At 40.2% G+C, this 23521-nt stretch overlaps 1 protein-coding gene across 3 annotated transcripts in view; it reads left to right on the forward strand.

Annotated features, from left to right (window-relative positions):
• Positions 1-23521, forward strand: part of ITSN2 (intersectin 2) — a 122035-nt gene that overhangs the window by 69837 nt on the left and 28677 nt on the right. For 2 of the 3 annotated variants that reach the window (XM_084623844.1, XM_084623843.1), the window contains exons 22-28: positions 1060-1265; positions 2332-2396; positions 3315-3481; positions 3850-3895; positions 3971-4092; positions 5414-5510; positions 6559-6750. In XM_084623844.1, coding sequence (XP_084479970.1) covers positions 1060-1265; positions 2332-2396; positions 3315-3481; positions 3850-3895; positions 3971-4092; positions 5414-5510; positions 6559-6750 — 895 coding nt within the window. Of the gene's footprint in view, positions 1-1059; positions 1266-2331; positions 2397-3314; positions 3482-3849; positions 3896-3970; positions 4093-5413; positions 5511-6558; positions 6751-14042; positions 15857-23521 lie in introns of those variants that run through there. The other variant, XM_084623845.1, reaches the window with a different exon arrangement.

The following is a 23521-nucleotide window of genomic DNA, read 5'->3' on the forward strand; positions in this document are numbered from 1 at the left end:
TCAACTTTGGGATTTTGTAAGGATAGCAGCTGCAGTGTGGAGGAACCTAACAGGTAAGCATGTGTTTATCTCATCAGTTTGGGCCTCAAGATGATCTTTCAGATTTCCCTACCTAGCCATTTGGGGACTACTGTTTCCTTTCTTTTTCTACCAAAAGGTATATTTTACCTCCAGGCAGAAGACTACCAATGTGTGGGCCCTTCCAGAGTTACTCTTAAAAGCAAAGGAGTACTTGTGGCACCTTAGAGACTAACCAATTTATTTGAGCATAAGCTTTCGTGAGCTACAGCTCATTTCATCGGATGCATACTATGGAAACTGCAGAAGACATTATATACACAGAGACCATGAAACAATACTTCCTCCCATCCCACTCTCCTGCTGGTAACAGCTTATCTAAAGTGATCACTCTCCTTACAATGTGTATGATAATCAAGTTGGGCCACTTCCAGCACAAATCCAGGTTTTCTCACCCCCCCCCCCCAACCTCACTCTCCTGCTGGTAATAGCCCATCCAAAGTGACCACTATCTTTACAATGTGTATGATAATCAAGGTGGGCCATTTCCAGCACAAATCCAGGTTTTCTCACCCCCCACCCCCCCTCCAAAAACCACACACACAAACTCACTCTCCTGCTGGTAATAGCCCATCCAAAGTGACCACTCTCTTTACAATGTGTATGATAATCAGGTTGGGCCATTTCCAGCACAAATCCAGGTTTTCTCACCCCCCCCCCCCCCCCCAAACACACACACACAATCTCACTTTCCTGCTGGTAATAGCTTATCCAAAGTGACCACTCTGCCAGCGTTGTTTTGTAGAACCAGATACATGTCTAAGATATTTCTAACTTAATTGGCAAGTAGGGAGCAGAGTCCAGAGACCACTCTGGAGTCCACATACCACATATGGCAGTGCAAAATGGTGTGGTCAAGACAACAAGTCATTCAACTGGCATTTAGGAGTGAACGCACCTAGAGTACAAGAGGCAATTTTTGAAACTTGCATAAGTAATAGGTACTAAAGCTGATTAACATCTGTATTTTTACTTGAACAGGGACAAGCTGTGGAGAATTTAAAAGCACAGGCACTTTGCTCCTGGACTGCAAAAAAGGATAACCACTTGAACTTTTCAAAAAATGATATAATTACTGTGCTGGAGAAGCAGGAAAACTGGTGGTTTGGAGAGGTGCATGGAGGAAGGGGATGGTTTCCTAAATCCTATGTCAAGATCTTGCCTGGAAATGAAAACAAACGAGAGGAGTAAGTGAGACTGTTGGTATTTTTGTATTCAACAGCTGAAAATAGAGTGAAAAACATGGGGATACTTTAAATTATGGGAACTAAATAGCATGTATGACCTGCACCATGCCATCATGGGCTGTAATTTAATCAGCTTTCACAAGCTAAGTAATGTTGGGCCTGTTCAGTAAACATGTTAGATCTTTCAAGCTGGGTGCTAGAAAAAAGGGGTGTGTGGTTATTCAACAGGTGACATGCTGCTTCCTCTTGATTCAGTATCTCAGCATGGTGCTGGCACTGCACTGCTGGAGGTGTTACCTTTTAGATGACGTACAAAATTGAGATGTCTTTGCCATTAATCATTATACACTCCCGTGGCACATCTTGTAGAAATAGTGGTGTTTTTCCTAGCTGTCAAAAGTAGTGCCAGACTATCCTAGTATTCAAGCTAACGGTTCAGTTAATTACTGAAAGTCTGAGTAGTGCTTCTGCCACGGAATGGCTGCTTCATTCCAACCTAGGGATGATTACAGGTTGGTGGTTGAAGTGATCTTTGCACATACATGACTTAAAGTTTTTTTGATTTTTCTAGAATAAGGCAAATTTTAAATAAATGTCAAGTTGTTACACCTAAAATAAAGATTTTGTATGTCTTGATCACCGCAATTTGTGACTGTGTTTTCCAAACCCTGTAGCTTAAATTAGGACTCTTCCATATGATTAATTGAAGTCATATTTTTTGCTCTTAGGGTAAACCTTTCTTGATCCCCAATAAATTTTTAATTGTTTAGCTTTTGCTAATAATTAATGTTATTGCAGAATTTCTGATATTCCTTAGTCATGACCTATATAATATTTAGGAGATATTGCAGTAATGTGAGTGACCACTTGCAACAACTTAATTAAAAATGTAATGGGGACAACAGCATTAGTAATATATACCAATTGAGAATGAAATAATGCTTGGCTGCAATTTTTTTGTCACTCAAAGAATAGGAAAATTACACTGTACTAAATCTTTATCACTAATTGAAGAATGTTTTGTTAAACCAGCCAGACTAAATCACTTGGATTTTTATGTCTGCAGACCCGAAACTATTTATGCAGCTGTAAACAAGAAGCCTAGTACACCATCTTATACAATTGGAGAGGGTAAGCATGCAATTACAATGTCAGTTATGAAATCATAAAACTAATTTCTGTTTAATAGCATGTAAATTAATAATGGATATGCGTAGAATTATATCTTGATCAGGTCTGTGACTGTTATAGAGATCTAATATAGTCACAACTGCTTTTTAGATTCCTAAGTGTATCGGTTTTTTTACTTTTATGTATTTAAGTGGAGAAAGTATAAGTTCAAATGGGAAAAATAATTTGTGAGAAACAATCTCTGAACTTTTTAATTTGATCTGCATTTACCCATTTTCCCACCCTTTCAGACTATATAGAATGCGTGTAGACTCTGCTTAGAAAAGTCACTTGGGCTTTTGATCTCTACCATGATAATCAGATATTATGCAGTTCACCATCCGTATGGAGTATTTCTTCTTATGGCTTTTCTGAATTTAAATGTTTGTGCTGAAGTGTGGGTCCAAGCTGAAATCTCTCACATATAACAATTCTTAAACTGTGGTCTGTGGACCACTGATCATCCATAGAGCGGTCGCTGTTCACATGGTACTAACTCTCCTCATTTCCATCTGCTAAATCACACATTCAGACACTACAAATATATTACTTTTCCATGTAAGCAGTTACCTGTGGTTGCTACATTTGTCACAGAAATGTTATGTGCATGCACATCCGAGAGAGAGTCTGCACAATTGCAAATGGGAGGTGAGATGATGGATGCAATTTAAGTGAGAGGGAAGGTTGGTCCATACTATGAAGTTGCTTGAGCAACCCTTATATGAGAGATTTTTAAAATGTGACTAGCATGCCTCTTGTATTTACTGTATTAGGGTTTTGATAAAATTCAATTTAGTTTCAGCTATAATCAAGAGAGGCCAAACACTTTTTCACTGTAACTAATGCAGTTTCTCTCTCTCTCTCTCTATGGTTGAACAGAGTATGTTGCACTCTATTCCTATACGAGCTCTGAACCTGGTGATTTGACTTTTGCTGAAGGAGAAGAAATACTAGTCACTCAGAAAGATGGAGAATGGTGGACAGGAAGCATTGCTGACAGAACTGGCATCTTTCCATCAAACTATGTCAAACCTAAGGATCAAGATGTGAGTTTTTGTCTTGGGTTTTGTTACTTAAAGCAAGAAGATTTTATTTTTGTCTGTATAAGTTTACTGTATTTTGCTAGAATTCTGACTTTAAAACAACCAACAAGTTACACTGTATGTCTTGTATATAGGTAGTATGTTCACATTCTAAAATTTGGGCATTAAATTGTAGCTCTCTGGTGGTGTATCTGGCATAAATGCTTAGGTCAAGAAAGTGATTTGCCTTTTTTCAAACCATTATGTTTGGTAAAGGGAAAAAATTCAGAAAAAATGTTATTTGTGGCAAAAGAAGAATATTAAAAAAAGAAAGTTGCGGTAAATTCTGCTGTTAGCACTGCAAATTAAAATCTTGTATCTTTTGATTGTAGGGTTCTGGTACTGCTGGCAGAACTGGGACACTAAATAAGAAACCTGGTGAGTCTGATGTAACTTACAAACCTTTAGCTTATTGTATTTGTTCATTATTCACCAGTCTTTTTTTTATTTCAGAGATTGCCCAGGTGACTACAGCGTATGCTGCATCAGGGACAGAACAGCTTAGTCTGGCTCCAGGACAGCTGATACTTATTCTGAAGAAAAACCCTAGTGGATGGTGGCAAGGAGAGTTACAGGTAATTAAAGGAAAAAAATAATCTTCACAGAATGAATAATGAGAGCAATTTTTGTGATTTAATTTAAAAAGTGAGAAGCTCTTAAGTTCTTTTTGCCATATATAAACTGTACTTGAACATCACATAAAACCTATATTGCTGGGCCTGTTTCTGTCACAGAAAATCAGTGTTTGTAACCCTGGCAGAATGTAGGGGTCCAGTATTGGCAATTAATAAAAAGTAATAATTAGTGTCAGAAGAACCACTTAACTAATAAAACAGTGCTAACTTTGTTAAAATATTAAATGGTAACAATCCTCTGATGAAATAGTAGGACCTCTTAAAAACAGGAGGGAAATTAGTATAGGATATTCTAATTCCTTGCATTCACAGAGCATTTTTCACTCAGAAAGCTCTGAAAGCAAACTTCATAAACTACCTACAGTAGCATTTCAAAAAGCAAAGTATCATTTTAACATCATTTTTACAGGTCTTGGGAGCTATTGGCAATGGAAAAGTTAATATATAATCTGTGCAAGGAAATATATAGGAAATTAGTAGTAGTTTGCATTTTATTAGAAAAGGAGTTTTGGCTGTGTTTCAGGATGGAACCCCAGAGGGAGGAGGAAAGGAGATGAAAACTGAGATGGCTAGTTGTCAGGCCTTGCTTGGTTGAATTTCATATTTTATTGCAGTAACTGAGTATTTTTCCATATTTTGTATTACAATAGCATTGCTTGTACACACTTACGACATGTTGTGAGAAAAGCTGTCAAGATGTAGGAATATTACCTCTTTGAGATTTTCTGCTCATACTATAATCTTTCTGTTTTTTACAGAAAAAGTGAAGGTAAAAAAAAAGTCAAGAATCCACTATACAAGCTTTCTTTTTAGATAACAATCACTCTGTCTTATCTGATAGAAAGTGGGCTAAATTCATAGGCCAAGATTTTCAAAAGTGGCTAGTGACATCGGATGACTCCATTTTTGAGTGCCCAGTCTGAGACACTTTATAGGGGCTCAACTTTCAGAGGTAAGTGGTCAGCACTTTTTGAAAATTAGGCCCCTGTAAGCTGTCTCAAGTGGAGCATCCAAAATTACTAATCACTTTTGAAAATCTTGACTGTGAACTTTCCACTCAGTCAGTTGAGCAAATTACAGTGCAGCCATACTCAAATATGCTTTTAGTAATAAATGTAAACCAAATTTTGTCTTGTAGATCCATTCAGTGCGTAATAACTTTGTAGACAGGTTTTTTGTGACGAGAAGCTGTGTGGGTGGGGTGCTCATTACAATCCACTGGTCAGTTGTCTATTTAATTCTAAAACATATTTTTTTATAGGCAAGAGGGAAAAAGAGGCAGAAAGGATGGTTTCCTGCCAATCATGTTAAATTGTTAGGTCCAAGCAGTGAGAGAACTACTCCTGCTGCTCTCTCAGGTAGGAAAATAATCTCATTTATATTAAACTTGGAATAATTGTATGTAATTCTTTACTTTACACTAAATAACAGTCAGTGTATAGTGTAATAGTCTGATTAATTGCCACCTATTACCCTTGTGATGCAGTCAGTATTGGGGACCATTGTACCAGGCTCTGAACAAACACAGGAGAGGACAGTCTCTGTCCCAAGGAACATACAGTCTGTCAAACAACTTTTTCATCAAAAAACAGTGCTGTCTGTGGCTCCTGTCCTGGAATGCGCCATCTTCTGTTATGGCTTATTGCACTGAGAATACACCCTTTGTTTCTGTCCTACAGACTGTGTCCAAGCACATCCTGCTTACACATGGCAGCAAGACTTCTGGGAACTTTGCTGTTATTGACAATACCCCTACAACTGTGTGCTATGCTGCTTCTAAGGGTGGGCAGATGCAGCCTTAACTCCACATGGATTTTTGACTGGCTATGTAGGTCTTGATGAGAACAGCTTTCCCTGGTTCCACTTCCTCAAAGTCTGCAAATACCCTACCTTCTGCTGTGTTTGTACAAGAGTTCCACAGGCATCCATGATCGAAACCTCTCTCTGAGGCTTAGTTTTTTATACATTCTTTGTACACACAGACCTTTTTCTCTCACACAAATATCCACTATAAAATAATTAATCTGTTTCTCTGACAGGGTGGGGAGAAAGATGTTTCACTTATTTTTATGTTTGAATATTTGGAAGGTGAACAGATGCTATGGTTATGGGAACCATCTAACTACCCAAGTAGATAGAATTGTAAAGTTGGGAACTAGAGAGAAAAACTGACCAAAGTTAATTTAATCTATCGCTGACCACATTATTAATAAAAGGGGAAGACAGGGCTGTCAAACTGTACTCCCATGTCAAGATAAAATATTCTGGGGTTGATTTTTTTGGTTTGTCCTTGAAAATGGTTTGTCTCATAGGTATTTTCTGTGGGCTTTATGCAGTCTTAACTCTGACTTACCTTATACTAGAAGTTGTGCTAACCCTTGTTGTGAATATTCTTTTTCTTCCTAGTATGTCAAGTAATAGCAATGTATGATTATGCGGCAAACAATGAAGATGAGCTCACTTTCTCCAAGGGGCAGATCATTAATGTACTGAGCAAAGATGATGCAGATTGGTGGCAAGGAGAAATCAGTGGTGTGACAGGTCTCTTTCCTTCAAACTATGTGAAGATGACCACAGACTCTGATCCAAGCCAACAGTGTAAGAAATAATTTTTGAAAGAATTTTGCATTGCATTTCTAAGATTTAACATTCAATTATTGTGTTTAGAACTATTTTGTGCTTAGAACTAGGAGCCGTAGGACTTCTAATGGGTGTGTAAGTACATCAGAACTTCACTCTTCCACTTGACAAATCTACACTAAAATATTGTCACTCCATTTTTTCAGCCAAGGTTTAGTAGCAGCAGTGCTGCTGTGAGGCCCCTAAATAAACATTACACCTGTGATGTATTAACCTTGCTTTTAAATTGTTCACAGTATTTTTTAATTAGCAATGAGTCTCTCCGTCAGTGCAGATGTACTTGTTCTACTGTATTTTATTATTTTTCTTTCTTTGGATTTCTACAAAATACGAAAAACACTTAAGACTTTAGGCAGCTTTGGAATACATTAAAAGTACATACCAACTTAAAAAAAGAAGCACAGCAGCTTCCCCAAACTATAAAAAGGAAAGAAAAAGATCCCCACCCTAACCAGTGAATCCCAGCTTACAATATATCTATCCCAACCCTCAAATCATCCTTGCTTCTTCAAAATCCTGAGAAAGAGATGGGCTTTGCAGCACGTCCTCAAGATCAACAAATGTGGGTTATCTGGGGGCAAGCTGGATACTGAATTCTAGTTCAAATTTGTGTCGTTAATGTGAAGGATACATGTTACGTTCTCTTTCTAACATACAAGCACTGTGAAAGTTCTGTCTTTGGCCTCTCATTCCAGTGCTAGGTCACTACAGTTTTCACTCCCTCAGCCTTTCATCTTGGGTCAGGGACAGCATGATAAAATCAGTTTTGTCATCTGAACCCAAGGCATTAATGGCTTGGGACAAACCTTAATGGCTTTGTGACGCTTCCCGGGGTACCTTACTATCACTGCCCTTAGCATGAGGAAGTCTTGCCTGTGTCTGTTGGGGGGTCAGCTCACCAGCTCGACTAGCCATGGGCAACATAAGCACTCCCTCTACATCTTGCAGGCTCTGCTGTTTCTCTGCCAGTTAGCCATTGTTATACTCCCAACTGTCAAGCCTTCCAAGTATCTCCCAGGAATGGGCAGGTCCTGGTCTACTGGACACTCAGTGTTCACAAACTCATTGCTTCCGAGGAAACTGCAAACCCCAGCTCACCAGTTCCCCCTCAGATTACTGCTCCACTGAACACATAGCACTTATACTTGATTTCACTATAAACATATCTAAGTGTATTTAACAAAGCATAAAGATTCAAGTAATAGCAACTAGAAGTATTGAAAATAAACGGTTATATGTAAAACAAAATCATAATGTGCATTTAGAGCCTAGACTTAATTAACAAGGTACTATCATGTCTTGTAGAGTATTGCTCACCCAAAATCCTTGCTGCATTTACAGGCAGAATGGGCTGTGGGTCGTCCGTGTCCGTCCTTCTCCCCCACCTGGTATTAGCTCATCTTAAGTGATCACTCTCCTTACAGTGTGTATGATAACACCCATTGTTTCATGTTCTCTGTGTGTATAAATCTCCCCACTGTATTTTCCACTGAATGCATCCGATGAAGTGAGCTGTGGCTCACGAAAGCTTATGCTCAGATAAATGTGTTAGTCTCTAAGGTGCCACAAGTACTCCTTTTCTTTTTGCAAATACAGACTAACACGGCTGCTACTCTGAAACCTTCCATGAGACAGACACTGTCAGCTTGCCTCCTAGGCAAAGGACCTTGTTTGTTTCCTTGTGCCCCCAGATATATCCTTACAATCCCTTGTCGTTAGTCATAAACAAGACACCCCAAGCTGTTTGTTTCATGCTGTGAATTTCCTCGCTTGTAGATTTTGCAATCTCTTCTTTTTCCTTTTGTGCAGTATGCAAATAGGCTTACAGCGTGAGGCATACAATACACAAATGACAAGACAGTGGGACAGGTATCTGCTGCCTCCTGCCTGAAAGGAACATTTCTGAAGTATGCCACCTCTTGGTGATCTGCCTTAATTCCAGGACCTTAAGAACATAATTTCCCATACAGATACCTAACTCAAATATTATCTGTATATACATTTTGGAATGATTATGATGACCAGTGGGCTACTGGCTCTTGGTAGTGACTTTGCGTGACACCCTTTGGAGATCTATTATGCAGATATCTGACCAAGAGGATCTCTGTAAAACTCTGTGCAGCCCCCCAGGCCACCTGCTAGTTGGCACCAGGAGGTCCTGTGTCACAGCTTTTAATTTCTCTTTTACATACCAGGCCCTAGCTCTTCAGTTAATTCCATTCTTCTCTTGATCAGGCAGCAGGTGTTGCTGTAAAATGGCAAAAGTAAAGTAAACTTTCTCATAGACTCATAGATATTAAGGTCAGAAGGGACCATTATGATCATCTAGTCTGACCTTCTGCACAATGCAGGCCACAGAATCTCACCCACCCACTCTTGCAATAAACCTCTCACCTATGTCTGAGCTATTGAAGTCCTCAAATCATGGTTTAAAGACGTCAAGGTGCAGAGAATCCTCCAGCAAGTGACGTGTGCCCCATGCTACAGAGGAAGGCAAAAAACCCCCAGGGCCTCTTCCAATCTGCTCTGGAGGAGAATTCCTTCCCAACAGCAAATATGGCGATCAGCTGAACCCTGAGCATGTGGACAAGATTCACCAGCCAGATACGCAGGACAGAATTCTCTGTAGTAACTCAGATCCCACCCCATCTAACATCCCATCACAGGCCATTGGGCCTATTTACCATGAATAGTTAAAGATAAATTAATTGCCAAAAATCATGTTATCCCATCATACCTATCTCTTCCATAAACTTATCAAGTTTAATCTTGAAGCCAGATAGGTCTTTTGCCCCCACTGCTTCCCTGAGAAGGCTGTTCCAGAATTTCACTCCTCTGATGGTTCCTCCTTTTGGTTCCTCCTTTGTCTAATTTCAAGTCTAAACTTCCTGATGGCCAGTTTATATCCATTTGTTCTTGTGTCACATTGGTACTGAGTTTAAATAATTCCTCTCCCTCTCTGGTATTTATCCCTCTGATATATTTATAGAGAGCAATCATATCTCCCCTCAGCCATCTTTTGGTTAGGCTAAACAAGCCAAGCCCCTTGAGTCTCCTTTCATAAGACAGGTTTTCCATTCCTCGGATCATCCTAGTAGCCCTTCTCTGTAGCTGTTCCAGTTTGAATTCATCCTTCTTAATCATGGGAGACCAGAACTGCACACAGTATTCCAGATGAGGTCTCACCAGTGCCTTGTATAACAGTACTAACACCTCCTTATCTCTACTGGAAATACCTCACCTTTCCCTTCTGGTGTTGCAAGCACTACCATTTGTAGTTGTCCCAGCATAGAAAAAGCATTCAGAATTCAGAATGGATCTATATCTTAATAGCACATAGTATAAATTGATTTAAATAGATACAGGTTCGGCATTAACCTGGTGCTTTGAGAGTTTTTTGTTTGGATACAGACAGAATCCCACCTAATTGCTAAATTACTTTGGGGCATTTGTAAAACCAGAGTCCTGACCACTTGTGACCATTAAAAATTCTGAGGAATATCCCAAAAGGATAGAAATGTTAGCCCAAGTGTCCCGATTATGTTTCAGTTTAGATAAATGCTTTTGACTTACCTGAATTCCATGTCCCTTTCAGCTATGAACTGATCTTTACTTCCCATTCTCTGCAGTGTGTTTTTGTGTTGATATGTACTATTCAACAGTTCCTGTATTTCATTCGAATGGAGGCTGTCCTGCAGTGGTGGGATAGTGGGGTGTATGGGTTTAGGAGGGAGAGGTGTATTTAAAGTACTGGGATTCATGTAGATGAAGCATGAGAAGTAGGTGCAAGATCTTTATGCATGTTATTCATTCCAACAAAAGTGGTCCTGAAATTGGGTCATAATTAGACACATAAGCAGTTCTTATTTACTCATTGCCATGTCGCTAAGTTGGCTTCCTCCCAAATGTGGATCTTGAGTACCAGCATTCCCCACAGAAACAATTGCCAGTTGTGGACAAAATTTTCTTTTGCAAGTGTGTGAATGAGAGAGGGCCTACCAATAGCAGTCAGCAACGTACACTTTCACTAGTGCTTGGTTATTCCAGTTGTCTCTGTCAAGAAGTCTGATTTAAGAAGCAATCCTGTTGATGTTTTGAGGTTCAGGAACTTAATCCTGTAAGTGAATGAAGTACATGTTCAGAAATTACAGCCAAAGTTTTTTGCTGCTAAAGTGATTTCATGTGTTTCAGCTGAGTTGGGTACCAGCCACTTGCTGGACCTTATATACCACACAACATAGCCAACTTTGTAGGAGGGGAAAATGCATGAAATTTTTCAGTGGAATATGTGAAGGAAGTGGAACTTCAAAGGGATTTTTAGTAGGAAGCATGAAGGGGCAAATTTAACAAATATTAATGTTATAGCATCATATTTGCTATAAGCTCTCACTTTTGTGGACATAAGTGTAGTTGTACTACATCATCCATAATTAAGGCTGCGAGTTTGTCACGGAGGTCACGGATTCCGTAACTTTCCGTGACTTCTTTTAGTGGCCAGTGCGTCTGGCCTGGTGGCAGCTCAGGCAGCCCCTGTGCCAGTCGCACCAGCTGCTGCTCGGGCAGTCTCAGGCCACTGTGCCCCACTTCCCTAGCAGCAGCAGCAGGAGTTTGGGTGTGGAAAGGGGCAGGGAGTTGGGGCACGGGATGGGGTGAGGTGGGCTCTGGGCGGCGCTTACCTGGAGGGCTCCCCAGAAGTGATGAAATCCCCCTCGCTCAGCTCCTAGGCATAGGCGTGGCCAGACAGCACTGCGCATTGCCTCTGCCTGCAGGCACCACCCCCGCAGCTCCCGTTGGCCACAGTTCCCGACCAATGGGAGCTGCGAAGCCAGCACTCTGGGTGGAGGCAGTGCACAGAGCTGCCTGGCCATGTCTGCACCTGAGTGAGGGGGATCTTGCCACTTCCGGGGAGGTGCAGAGCCAGGTAGGAAGCCTGTTGGACTTGCCAACCCTCCCCCCCAATACCAGCAGAGGTACCACCCCTCCAAGCATCTGCGGCACCCCTGGGCTGGCGCCCCCCGAAGATTTAGTCAGGGGTGTATAGTAGAAGTCATAGACACATCATGGGCTGTGAATTTTTGTTTACTGCCTGTGACCTATTACTAAAAATACCTGTGACTAAAACGTAGCCTTATCCATAAATCCATATGCTCCATGACTAGGGAGTTTACTTTCAATCTCAGAATTCTTCCCCTATTTGATGGTGCAAAATGTCCAGGCAGGGCAATAGTCACAAGAACACTCCCTGCTTGGATAGCATAAGGAAATAGACCCGACATTGTGCTAATGTCTGAAAAAGAACCAAGTGAAGTGGGAAGGGAAAGGGAAACAGGAAGTAAGGCTTGAGGAGACGTAAAACTTCTTCTAAATTCCTGCTTAGGATGCCCTCTTTATTTTTTTCTATGTTGAGTGGTTGTCTGCAAAGACCCAGATTTCAGTCCCTGGTGTCAAGAATCATATGTCTAAACTTAAGCATACACATTCCTGATGTGACTGCAAATCATGTGTTTACACATGGTCAGCTTAGCATCTAACTTGCTCTGTGTGCACCTACCAAATATGCCTGCGTACATCAGGTATTGCTTGTGTAACTTAAGTGCACACACACAAGGAGGCATATGTGGAAACCTCATTTTGAAAATCCAGCTATTTTTTTTCATGTTAGTGTTATATTTCAATTATATAAAAATTGCATAGAGCTGTACAAAGAAGGGGAAATTTACATCAACCCCCTGATGCCTGTAGTGTGTGATTGGAAGAAGAACACTGAGGGAGAATTAAAAATTAAGAAAATCACAACAACACTTTAAAATATATATAATTTACCAACTGCATAATTGGTTTTCTTTAAAATAAGCTTCTTGTACTTATTTAAATTGGCTGCAGAAATTAGCATAAGTGTGCTGTAGAAATCAGTGGGAGAGTCTTCCCACAGAATTTGTTTGATGCATTGTGCCCAGGACCTGTTTGGAAATTAAAACCTCAAAGAAGTGAACACAGCTTGAGAAGTCTAGTATATTTGTTAAAGACAAATTTAGGAATTGAATTGCCAGCTTAAGTATTGTAACCTGCATGTTTCCTTTCATTTTTCTCCTGGTGTCTGTTATAGTCAGTGGAAAGTGATGATATTTGAAAGTGAGAAAACAAATCTGACACACACAAAGGACATTTTACAGCAGCAGGTGAAGATCCTAGTATATTATCTCCCTCATTTTCAGACTGTGGTCCATGGGCCACCATCACTAACCAGATCAATTTTTAGTGACCTGCAGAATTAAATGTTTAAGAGCCAAGTTGAGAGCAATTGTGGTGGTGGTAGAGGAGTTCCTTGTGTTGTGACGACATTTTAATAGCCCTCATCCTAATATTTGCACAAAATTGAACTAGATTAGGTGAAGAGTGAATCTTCCTTCAGTAAAGAGAAATTTCAGTATGTAGTTAAAATATGTGTATATATAGATACGATTAAAGGAGTATTACAACCCTTTGTTTATGATAATATTTAATGGCATGTTTGTGTGTATTATTCTTACAATAAATAATTCATAATTTTCCCATGGAATCTTAACATATCAGCTGGGAGTGAGAGTAGTACATGGTTTATGCCCATGAAGTCCTTGGCTTCTAAAATGAGACTTCCAACAATTGTGCAGATTGAAGCGGTACTTTCTGTGACATGAACATATATTCAGCAGGCAACCAAGTTTCATTTCACATGGGCCACTGACCAGAATCAGCAAGTTAATTTTATTTGTAACCATGTCTTAATCTGAGCAAGTATTTTCCAGAGCATGTAGAAAGTGGAGCAGTAATTTCTTGCTATTAATCTTGTAGTGAAATCCTGGCTTCCTTGAAGTCAGTGGGAGTTTTGCCATTGACTTCATTGAAGCCCGGATTTCACCCATTTTGCTTTAGGTTCACATATCTTAATTAGTAATACACCTTTAAATCTTTCATGAGAAAGGGTTTTTGGGGGTTTTTGTGAATGAATTAGCTGCGGTGTATTGGTGAGCATCTGTGATGGTTGGTTGATGTTAAAATTATTTTTAGGCACAAATAATTGCTTGTGTATGCTTACAAAATATAGAATTGAAAGAATAGAAAGGTATGACGTTTTATTTTAGGAAAGTTGAATGTTAGTCATTCCTTTCTAACCTTTCAGTGTTGTTCTGTCTTCTTTTGTCCTTAGTACTCATGTTTCACTCTTCAGATTTGTGTTTGTGTTCATTTTATCCTTCATTTTTTTTTTTTAGGACCCAATGTTGTCTTCCAGTGTGAAAGCACCTCAGAGACCCACTATCCAAGTTTGACTATAGCGTGGAGGCAGGGTGGACAGCCCTGCTCAAATATCTGACACAATCCATTTGCTTCGTTTGAATGTTAGATCCACACGAGAATTAATTTTTTGTGTTTTATAATCTACTGTTACAATTAATTTGTAAAACCAGAAAGGATAGTGGGTCTTTGTGTGGCTTTCACTGCTGTCCACTCTGGTTTCCTCTAGTGTTTTTTTCCTTTTCTTATTGATAATCATAGATCATTAGCATGCATATCAAGGTATCCCTTGCATGGTGGGATTTCAGACACACAAAGACCCACTATTTGCACAAGTTAGCTGAGCTGTTTTATATGGGCAGATGTCTTCTTGTAATGTTATAACCTGTGCATACTTTGCAGAATTGAAATGTTTGCTGATTACTGATCTGATAGACTTAGTTTAATCCTGTGCACAGTGAGCTTTTTAAATTGGCAACATATATGATTCATCCAAAAAATAAAACCTGGCCTATCTTTCTACATTACAGAGTGCCACTGTGACTACAAGTATGCCATGTAGTTTAGGTTTTAGATCATAGAACTGTTTTGTCTGATTCAGTCCAGCCTTCCAAATGGCCTTTTTGTGAGGAGAGGAGTTTAGAGGTGGAATGGAGGATGCTTTCATTTCATTTTCTTCTCTCATCTCATCACAGTAGCACTATGGGGCATTTTCTCTCAAGGCAAAGGCAAACTAGGCTAATATAATTTGTGGGCTGGCCTGCAAGTTACTTTGGGTGGATTTGTCCTATCCCTTGGCTACCACCTTCCCTCAAACATTTTACCATTGTAACACACTTGTCGTCAGTTTTGGTGAACAGCATCATCTAATCTTACTACAATTGGTACCATGCTGCCTCTGTGCTGTCAGACTCACCAATCTGTCCTCATTTTCTTTTCTTTTCTTTTTTTTTTAAATTAAGAGTTCTGGTACAGGACTGAATGGTTCTGAAGACTGATAATTGGCTAGAGAGTCTTTCATCTCTAGGACACCAGGTCATATCTGGCCCAGGTCAATAGTGAATGAAAGTCTTTGGCATCTGAAAGCTGTTCTTCTTCCTATTACAAAATGAATTGGTGGTCTCAGTCAAGTTCCTCCTATACAAGTGTCCACAATAATATATGCCACCACCAGAAAAGACACTAGTAGACACGCTTGTTAGCTGAAAGAGGAAGGCCAAGGATTTAAATGGGCTTGGAAACTGAACCATCCGCTCTCCTGGTTCAGAGGTAGCTTTTCCAGTTCAGGGTTTGAGGGGCAGAGTGTTATAGGTAAACTTGTACTGCCCATGCTGTCTCTGTTATGTGGATAAAATCAGGACTTCTGTCTCCAGGGCTATAAATCTTGCATCTTTTAGCAGCCCTAAATTATTTTAAAAGGGAAAAAAAGCTAGTAAGTAGATTTCTTTTAGTTGCTTTTAAAATGAAGGGGTCTATTTGATGGCAGACCATACATCTAATAAAACAGTTCTGTGATCCATACAACGCAAAGAGAATTTCTAGTAGATGCAGTATTAAATTCAGTTTGCTTCCTGAATTTGGGATTGAAATAACAAACTTGTGGATTATGCAATCTGAAATTGTTTACAAACTACTGTAAGTTTACAATATATATGAATGTTGTGAGGTACTATCCGGAAAAAGTGTTAATACAATTACAGAGATTTAAAAGCCTTCTTCCAAAAGTTCTATAAAAGGAGTGAAATATTATGTATTTAATATACTTTATCAAGTAATGTATATGTGTCCCTTAGGTCAGAGATATATATTTTGTGCAATACAAATTACAGTAAGGTGCCTACATCAAACTATAAATGGATTTTTATTCCAGTTGTATTTTATCTCAATTAATATTCTGTTCTTGAATAAATTAACTTTAATTAGAGGCAAAGAATCTGCTAATTAATTGCTCAAATAGCAATGTTCTAGCTGACTTAATGTCTTTTTCATGTTGAAATTAGATTTTTAGCTAGGGCTGTTTCTATTAAAATGTGCTAATTGCCCTGTATTGCCTTCTCTTAATTTTCTGATTTTGCAGATCTGTTTAATACAGGCAGAAATGTGCTGCTATGGTACAACAGTCATATCAAATTGTTACTTATTGTAGGCCAATATCTGGGTGTCTTTGGGACCCATTCGCTTTTAAAAATTCAAAATTCAAGGCACTATTAACCCAGAGAGTTTGGGCCAGATATAACTCTCTAATAGCCAATAAAATTGTTGCCTTGATTGCCAAAAGACCTCAGTAAATAAATAAATAAAGTCATGCCCTGTCTAGTATGTGCTGGGAAATAATATTATGGTATTTTTCAGCAATAAATAATGCTTTACCCACGTATACACAACTGCAGTTGAATATTAGGGATAGCATTCTATATCTGTATGGTTTGACCCATGTAAATCCATAGCTGGAAATAAGCATTCACAATTAAAACACAAACAGCTGCATTCAGTTTGAATTTACAGGTGCTAGAACTAAGTTCAGAGGCATGCTGCCATGGGCTTTCTCTGTTGTAATTAAATGTTGTAGTGTTATTTGAAAGCCAAGATGGGTGAGGTAATATCTTTTGTTGGACCAACTTCTGTTGGTGAGAGAAACAATCTTTTCAGCCAGAAAGAGCTCAAAAGCTTACCTCTCTCACAAACAGAAAGAAGTTGGTCCAATAAAATATTACCTCTTCCACCTTGTCTCTCTAATATCCTGGGACTGACACAGCTAAAACTGCACTGCGTAGAGCAGTGTTATTTGAGCATCATCTATGAGCTCTGCACTGTAAAAAATGGAAAAGGCCACAGTCCCTCCCTCACAGTGTTTATCTTCTACATCAGACAGATTTTTCAGGTTTCAGAGTAACAGCCGTGTTAGTCTGTATTCGCAAAAAGAAAAGGAGTACTTGTGGCACCTTAGAGACTAACCAATTTATTTGAGCATGAGCTTTCGTGAGCTTGAGCTGTAGCTCACGAAAGCTCATGCTCAAATAAATTGGTTAGTCTCTAAGGTGCCACAAGTACTCCTTTTCTTTTTTCAGGTTAGACATGATGCACCAGATAACTATGTGGTCTGGTCACATAATGGTACAGAAGGATTTTTTTAATACACATTTTAGATTACGGATAAGAAGAGGCTGTGCAGAATACTTATTTTAAGGCAAGATTTTAAAGAACCCTGCTGTATCAATACAGGTATATAGATGGGAGCAGCTTAGTCTAAACAGATTTTAGCTTTAAAAGTGAATTTCCTTGCTCATGTGGGTTTAATTTCGATGCTTACAACTATGTTAGCATCTCGGTGACTACATTGACCCAGTCTCTCAGGCACATCCTTGGAGAGATATGTAGGTTCAGCCACCGTTCCAGCCATTTAAGAAAATTAGTTGTAAAGGGTCCAGTCCCTCCTGTCACAAAGGAGGATGGCATGATGTGGAGCCCTACAAGGGTGGTATGGGAATTGGGGAGACTCCTCTAGTGAATTAGAAGGGGCAGAAACAGAAATATTATTGTACCTGCACAGTAGCTGATATTTCAAATTCTGTAAGAGTCTAGTTTGCAAATGTTACTTTCAAAGCTAAGTTCCTTATCTTGCAGTCAGATCTAGACAGGTCAATCCCCTGCACTCTCACAGCCCAGGATAGATCCAGTTGCAGGCACAGATGTATGAATAGTTAATGCTTGTGAAGCACTTTGAAGGCATACGTAGCACTATATAAATGCTAAGTATCAATAGCTTTTTATTACTTGTAGGAGCATAAAAAGGTAGAAGTTCCATTTGTAAAAAGTTCTGCATTCTAATAATAATTGAAATTGCCCCTATTAATGGGTGAATAATTACCTGAGCCCAAGGCTTTGTTCACCAAAGTGGATCTCAGAGTGACTTTTTCAGTGAGGTTGTAAACTCTTGTAAATAGGTGTCTGTTATAGGAATGCTGACAGACCCTTGCCCATGGTGGTGCTGACTGCTGCTATCGCATAATGACACTTTAATGTAATGGAACTATTAAACTGTTACATAATGGTGTGTGTTGCCTTGAAATATCTTTTGTTGTTCTTTTCAAGCTGTAGTATTAATGGTTGGGGATACACGTTAAGATCATGCAAATGCAGGATATGCTTGGCATGAGAAAATTGTTCATCTTTGTTTTTAAAAAACCTGTAAGATAACTATGCAAATGTATTTTATTAAAGGGACACATAAAAGATGTAGATTGTGTGTGTTGTTTTTTGTTTAAATAGCCTAGTAAAAAAATTCTTTTAATTAGTTGACATGGCTTAGCAATTTTTTTTTGTCATGTGGAAAACTAAATCCTATCCTGCTTCTGTTTAAAGTGCAGGGGAGTATATTGAAAGTTTTGATCAGAGAGGGTTGGATTTAAAATTGCCACAGAGTTTTCTGCTAAGGGCCTGATTCCCTCTCCCCCTCAACCCACATTTATTCATGTGAGTAAACTTTACTTGTTACAAGTAGTCAAGAGACTTCACATTACTCAAATGATTAGATCATGTGGCAATGGATGATTAAGCTTATTTGAAATTTACATAGTACAGGCTAGCACGGATTGAAAAATGAAAAAATTTCTGATGCAGTGGCTCTGGCTCATATGCTACATTAACATCAAGCTCATACTTAACTTTTAAAATTACAATTGTAATGGTATACTATCTCAGCAAATCAAAAAACTTAAGATGAGGGAAAGTCAAGTAACTGTTCATACTATCCTGCAGTCCTCCTTTGCCAGGGTGGACCTGGAAATAAGGAATCAGTGTAGTAAATGCATATTTATAAAAGACTGGATTCTGCTCCTTTTACTCACATTTAGCATCTTAATCTTTGAGTAACTCTCATTGTGGGGGTGAACCAGTTATCCGCATTGGTGTGCTCTATGCAAACAGGCCTTCAGGAAAGCACTTACGCACATGCTTGAGTCTTGTTGCCTTTTTCCAAGATGGAAGTGGCCCATGCTCTTGTTTTTAATATTTTCTTTACTAGACTGTATTCAGAGTTCCACTCACTCTTCATCCAATTTGGGGAGATGAAAAAATCATTTAATCCTACCCGAACATCTCTGAAATTGCTTCAAAAATGGCTTGTGAATCTAATTACTTGCCCAGAATTTTGAAAATGTTGTTTAAGCAAAACAGATATGCATCAGGAGCACAACAAATTTTTGACCATCTGGCATTAAGTAAATAACATTAATATACAATCATATTTAAAACTCAGAGGTGAAATATATGGAGATAGATCAAAAGTTAGAGATGGGCAAGACTTATATGATCCAGTCCATCTCCATTCAAGTGCAGGATTATTCTCTACAAAGTGCCGTTCTTCCCTTTGAAATTGTTGCTGCCAACTTCAAAAATTCAGTTATTTGAAATATACTTTTACTCCTTCAATTGTCAGATCTATGGCAGAATAGATGACTTTTTGACTGGGAAACTTACCGTGTAGTCTTAAAGACAGGATTAGTTGTGGTGTTAGCAGAGGACAGTATTTCTTGTAGAAGTGCATTTGAGGAAGGGAGATAGTTGGAGGACGAGGAATCGTTTTAAAACCTATTTATAAACTTTCAAATTTGTTTTACTCTGGTGTCCTTGTCTTTGTTTAATCTGTCATGGGATGCACTAGCTATGCGATATCTGCCCAACAGTCTGATCATTGTAAAACAAACTTCATTAGAAAATTCCAGTATAATAAGATTTTGATCTCTCTTGACTCAAGATTCACTGATTTGTGAAGTGGATATTTACTGAGGCAAAGTATGAACAGTGACAAATCTTAGTGTTCGTATTAACAGAAATCAGTATCTACTTATTGTTTCCTTCATAAGTTGATCTATTATGGCTACGAATTTTAAAAGGATGAATTAACTTTCCAAAGGGGAGATGAAGTTACAGCCCAGAATAAAGCTGTTGCTCACCTCTCAACCAATCAAGATTGTCATCTTTTGTATCTGTCAGTCTAGCAATTAGTGTCTGCTGTCTGATTAGCTCATCAGAGGTGAATTATTGTCACTGAGTCTTAATGCAGCTAACTGACCCAGACCTCAGAATTTGAGGTAAATAATGGAAATCTAACTAGTTATGTGATTTTTAATTCATGTGTTAGAAGTTTTATCTTGTATTCAACAATTTGTCACTTCCTGCTCCATCTAGCACTCTCAAGCAAAGCTTATAAAGATTCTTCTGCCATGTCTATTATTAATTAAGTTTATTAGAGTAGGGCATAAGGACCAATCAAGAGCAGAGCCACATTGTACTAAGCACTCTATAAACACAATAGTAGACACCCCCTGACCAGAAGACCATGTAGTCTAAATGCAGGTAATATCCAATTACATTAACTCTCTTTCTAAATGTGTTTTACATCTGAAAGTATCCAGTTTATCTTTCAAATTATGTCTACATTTTATTCACTGTTAACTTTTTTTTTTATCCTTCCAAAGTTGATCTCACCGTAAGTAAGTAACACTTCCATTGGCCATTGAGTTTCATAGCAAGTATGTGGACTTTACTACCAATTGTAGTTACAAGCAAACAGCAGCATGAGCTAAGACAATACAATCATTGGCTTCTCTTTTTGAGGGGATATAACAGAAAATTACATTGCTCAAAGATCAGCTACTTAGGGCAGGTCTATACCACAAGCTTTTGCCAGTGCAAATTATGTTGCCATAAAGCCGCCGCAGTTAGTATCATAGATGACTGGTGCCTCCCCATACGGAGGGGGGGGGGCACCAGCTAAAGGGGAGGACATATGACCTCCCCACGTGTCTTTGCCCTGTCCCCTGCCTGGGGCTCCTGCACTCTCCCCACCCTCTTCCCCCACCCCATGTTACCTGTGAGGGACTCCGCCCTCCCACTGCACCTGCTCCCCCCCAGTACATTCAGCTGCTGTCCCTGGCAGCAAGACCCAAGCGGGGAGTGGGACAGAGCTGCTCCTGGTCACTGCTCTGTGCAGTGTAGCCAGCTGCCTGGGAGAGAGCCTGTGTGGGGAGGGGCAGCAGCGGCAGTCTGCTGCCTGCCCGGGCTTGGCTTCTGGGGACAGGGACTGAACATGCCGGGAGGGCGGAGGGGCTGTGGCTTTTGCTCGGCCACTGTCCCTGGAAACCAAACCTGGGCGGGGGCAGCCCGCCACTGCTGCAGCCAGGTGCTCTCCCAGGCTGCTGCTGTGCTGCACTGGGCAGTGTCCCAGCGCAGCCAGAAGAGGCTTTGGCCCGGCCCCTTCTATTCTGGCCCTGGCCCTGGCCCCGGCCCCACCCTTTCCGCTGCCGGCCCACCCACTGACACGTCGCCTCTGGTTAGTATATTGCTTGTGTGCACATACTTGGCTCCTTTTGTCAGTACTGCGCAACTCAACAGGAGCTCTTGTTTTGATGTGCAGTGCATCCTGGGTAGGTATCCAAGAGTGTAACTTGCCACTGTCCAGTACGCTGTCTTACAGGAAGTTTTGGCAATGCACGGTGGGGCAGCAACAAGTTGTGTTGGTGTGACTGGAACTGTGGGGTCAGGTTCCCATCATGCAACTTTCTCCACTCCATAATGCCCTCCGTATCTCATAATTTTCACTCCTGTTTTGAACCTCCCATGAACCAGCATGGAACTTGTCACTGTCTGCCAGCTCTGACAGAAGCATGGAACCTGCACAGCTTTGCAGTGTTATCATGAGCACTGCAAGCACAGGACACATGATCCTCTGGTATTTGCAGAGCTGCGAGAAGAGCCATGGAGAATATGACAATTTACTGGAGAGTGGACTGCTGTGGGACATAACAAGAACCAATTCAAAATTGCTGGTGGCATTCATGGAGCAGTGGCAAATGGTGGAGCACGGCTTCTGGACTCCAGAAATGAGCCCTGTCTGGTGGGATCACAGTGTGATGCAGGCTTGGGATGACAAGCAGTGGCTGTAGAACTTTCAGATGGGCAAGGACCCCATTCCTGAATCTGTCTGCTGAGCTCACCCCAACCCTTTAGCGCAGGAACGCCAAAAAGAGAGCTGCACTGACCGTGGGGAAGCGAGTGGCGGATTGCACTGTGAAAACTTGCAGCCCTCAATTGCTACAACTCAGTGGGAAATCATTTTGGAATTGGAAAATCCACTGTGGATGCTGTTGTCACGCAAGTGTGAAGGGTCAGTAATCGTCTCCTACACAGGACTGTGTCTCTCAGCCATGTTCAGGACATGATGGATTTTCAGCCATGGGGTTCCTGAACTCCCGTGGAGTGGTAGACAGCAAGCATATCCTTATTTTTCCAGCAGGCCACCTTGCCGCAGAGTACATCAATAGAAAGGGCTATTTTTTTATGTTTATGGAAGCACTGGTGGATCACAGGAGATGCTTCACCAGCATCAGTGTTGGCTGGTCAGGGAAGATGCATGAAGCTCACAACTTTAAGAACACAGGATTTTTTCAGGAAGGTACAGGCAGGGGCCTTTGTTCCAAACCAGTGGATTACCATTTGTGATATTGAAATGCCAATAGTGATCTTGGGGGATCCAGCCTACCCCTTTCTCTCCTGGTTCATGAAGCTCAGCAGCACCAAGGAAAGATTCCTCTATAGGCTCAGCAGCTCAGAATGATAGCTAAATGTGCTTTTGGTAGGTTGAAGGGATGCTGGCGTTGTTTACTCACAAGATTGGATCTCAGTGATAAAAATATCCCAATGGTTATAGCTGCCTGCTGTGACCTGCATAATATCTTTGAAGCAATGGTGGAAAAGTTGCCGCCGGGGTGAAGGGCGGAGGTGGAGCGTCTGTCTGATGTCTTTGAACAGCTGTCAGAAAGGCTATCAGAAGAGCTCAATGTGGAGCTATATGACTCAGGGAGGTTTTGAAAGAGTACTTTAACAGCAAGCCACAGTAATGTATTCTAGTATCAGAGGGTTGCCTTGTTAGTCTGTATCCACAAAAACAAGAAGAAGTCTGGTGGCACTATTGGTGTTAAATTAATACCATTAATTTGGGCTTGAATAGGGACTGGGAGTGGCTGGCTCATTACAAAAGCAGCTTTGCCTTTCCTGGAATGGACACCACCTCATCTATCATCCACCCCAATCGAATTGGCCCTGTGAACACTGGTGCTCCACTTGTCTCTTCTCTTCATTTGTCATTATATAATGCCTGCATCTGTAATTTTTCACTCCATGTATCTGAAGAAGTGGTTTTTTACCCACGAACGCTTATGCCCAACTAAATTTGTTAGTCTTTAAGGTGCCACTGGACTCCTTGTTGTTTTAATATATTATAATGTACTGTGCTCTACCTGTCTCTGCAGTTTGGGGCCCCAGTAGGAATTGTGTGGTGCTTGGTGTACATCTAAGAATATAACATTGGTAGTGCACCTATTAATTTTATGATGCTTGCAGTTCATCTATGGTTATTACATGGTAGTTGTCACTGATTGTATAAGTTGTGTCACAG

This window comes from Lepidochelys olivacea, assembly GCF_965140295.1.
Source record: "Lepidochelys olivacea isolate rLepOli2 genome assembly, chromosome: 3".
In the NCBI taxonomy this organism is placed as follows: Eukaryota; Metazoa; Chordata; order Testudines; family Cheloniidae; genus Lepidochelys; species Lepidochelys olivacea.